The sequence below is a fragment of the Myotis brandtii genome, unplaced genomic scaffold, assembly GCF_000412655.1.
Source record: "Myotis brandtii unplaced genomic scaffold, ASM41265v1 scaffold633, whole genome shotgun sequence".
Classification (NCBI taxonomy): Eukaryota; Metazoa; Chordata; class Mammalia; order Chiroptera; family Vespertilionidae; genus Myotis; species Myotis brandtii.
This window is the reverse complement of record NW_005370423.1, coordinates 621,952-624,218: the sequence shown is the minus strand read 5'-3', so window position 1 is coordinate 624,218 and position 2,267 is coordinate 621,952. Positions and strand designations below refer to the sequence as shown.

At 45.1% G+C, this 2,267-nt stretch overlaps 1 protein-coding gene across 2 annotated transcripts in view; it reads left to right on the top strand.

Moving 5' to 3' along the window:
* Positions 1-2,267, top strand: part of FTO (fat mass and obesity associated) — a 264,978-nt gene that overhangs the window by 89,968 nt on the left and 172,743 nt on the right. For both annotated transcript variants that reach the window (XM_014528433.1, XM_014528432.1), the window contains one exon: positions 1,513-1,592. In XM_014528433.1, the coding sequence (XP_014383919.1) occupies positions 1,513-1,592 (80 nt within the window). The remainder of the gene's footprint in view (positions 1-1,512; positions 1,593-2,267) is intronic.

Genomic DNA, 2,267 nt, shown 5'->3' with positions numbered 1-2,267 from the left:
AGAGAGAGAGAAACATCAATGATGAGAGAGAATCATTGATCGGCTGCCTCCTGCACGCCCCCCAACTGGGGATCGAGCGTGCAACCCAGGCATGTGCCCTGACCGGGAATCGGACCTGGGACCTTTCAGTCTGCAGGCTGACGCTCTATCCACTGAGCCAAACCGGCTAGGGCAATTTTTCCTTTTTGAAGCTTCATTTTATTTATATATAAAAGATACCTATATGCGAAAAAGATGCATCTATCTTATGTATTATCTATCATATGCCTTTCCTTTCTTTCTTATGTTAATTTTTGAATGGTTACTGGACATTGCAAATTTTAATTGCTCGGTGTCTGATTTTGTTACTCTTTTATTTTTATTTTTTAAAATATATTTTATTGATTTTTTACAGAGAGGAAGGGAGAGGGATAGAGAGTTAGAACATCGATGAGAGAGAAACATCGATCAGCTGCCTCCTGCACATTCCCCTACTGGGGATGTGCCCGCAACCAAGGTACAATCCCTTGACGGGAATCGAACCCAGGACCTTTCAGTCCGCAGGCCAACGCTCTATCCACTGAGCCAAACCGGTTAGGGCTTTTGTTACTCTTTTAAATAGTGTTAGCCTTCGCTCTAATGAGTAATTTAATTATTTGGAGAAAGTTCAGATCTCTAAGGCTTGCTGTTAGGCTGTGAGGTGGATCTCTAGCAGCCTTTGCCCTTAGCTGACATGTAAGGTGTCCAGGTAAGAAGCGTATGTTCTCTAAATGGAACGCCCGTGTTGCTGGGGAACAGTGCTGTTCACGTCTCTCCTTTGTAATACCGGAAGTGCCGTCCCAGGTGGAGCTGGTTCCGGTTTTGCCTGACATGTGGCTTCATTCCTTAGAATACACAGCTACTTGGCCATTGTTGTTTTTTACCCCCCGCTGCCTGTGGTTTTAGGCACATTCTTCCGCTGATGAACTCACCACCTACTCCATCCCATAGGCTCGAGTTGTGTTCTGAGAGCCAGAACTTTGCAACATGCCGAGCTGGTTGGTTTGTTGCCTGGAAAATTTCGAGGGTAAACTTGATGCTTGGCTTGGGAAGAGAAAGAAGCAGGTTTTTCAGATGAAAGTCACTCGACCCCAAATGGCATGAAAGAATTTCAGCTTCTTCTAAAATCATGGGTACAATTAGATCTGTCATGAGAAAGGATGAAGTTCAATCCGTGCATTTTTCACTTTGTGGGGAGTGGCTATCCTAAGACTACAAGTAAGGAAGGAAATCAGACATTGCGGTTGTTAAGGACGGTCCTGGTGTGCACCTGTTGTCCCGGGATAATTATTAATAACATCCCGTCTCACTCTTAAAAATGTCATGTTTTTTTTGGCCATTTTTAAAATAAAGAATGGTTTAAAGAATACAAAGTAATGTCGTTGTTTGAATGGTGGATTTACTGTTTACTTTGTATTTTGGTTAAATAGTATATCGTGACTAATAAATGTGTGTGTGTGGTTTTGTTTTTAATTTTTGATATTTTTCCTGCAGATGACCTCAATGCCACCCACCAGCACTGCGTTTTGGCTGGCTTACCACCTCGGTTTAGTTCCACCCACCGAGTGGCAGAGGTAAGCGTAAATAAAAATGTGATTCAGACTTAATTGGATGTGGCAGAAGTGGTCGAATGAGCCATTTATCATAGAACTTTGGAAGAGCGTTTGATAGGAAAATTGCTTCCATCTACCTCGACTCCAGTCTCTGTTTACTTGCTTTTTTAGCTTTGAGTTGCGTTGGATGGGTTTAGGGTGTGTATTCATGGCGTGGGATAAGTGTATTTTGCTTCTTTGGGGTTATATTTCTTGGCGAAGGTAAGTGCCCTTGGCAGGTGTTGCTAGTTGGAGGAGGCGTTCGTGCCTGTCAAGGTCAAGGGCAGGAGATGGCCAGAAGGAAGTGGGGTGGGTCTGTGTGCGTGTGCTAGCTGTGACTGGGCTCTGACATTCCCCTTACCTCTTGGTCAGGCTCCTGGCCATGGGATGTCAGTGAAGGGGAGAGTGACAGAGGTGCCAGGGAATGTCTGAGCTCCCCAGGCGTGCTCATCACCCCGGCTGTACTGCTAAATACTGCTACCACGTGGAGCGGCTGGTGGTTAGATGACCGGACTAGCTGGGTATGGAAACTGAAGAGATGAGGAAAACCCTTAGTCATCACCCAGGGGTGCTGTGTTCTTCGTTAGGAAGGGGTCCAGAGAACAGAGGAGGAGTCCTGAAAAGGATGGGAAGTTGACCTCTTCATTATACCAAAAT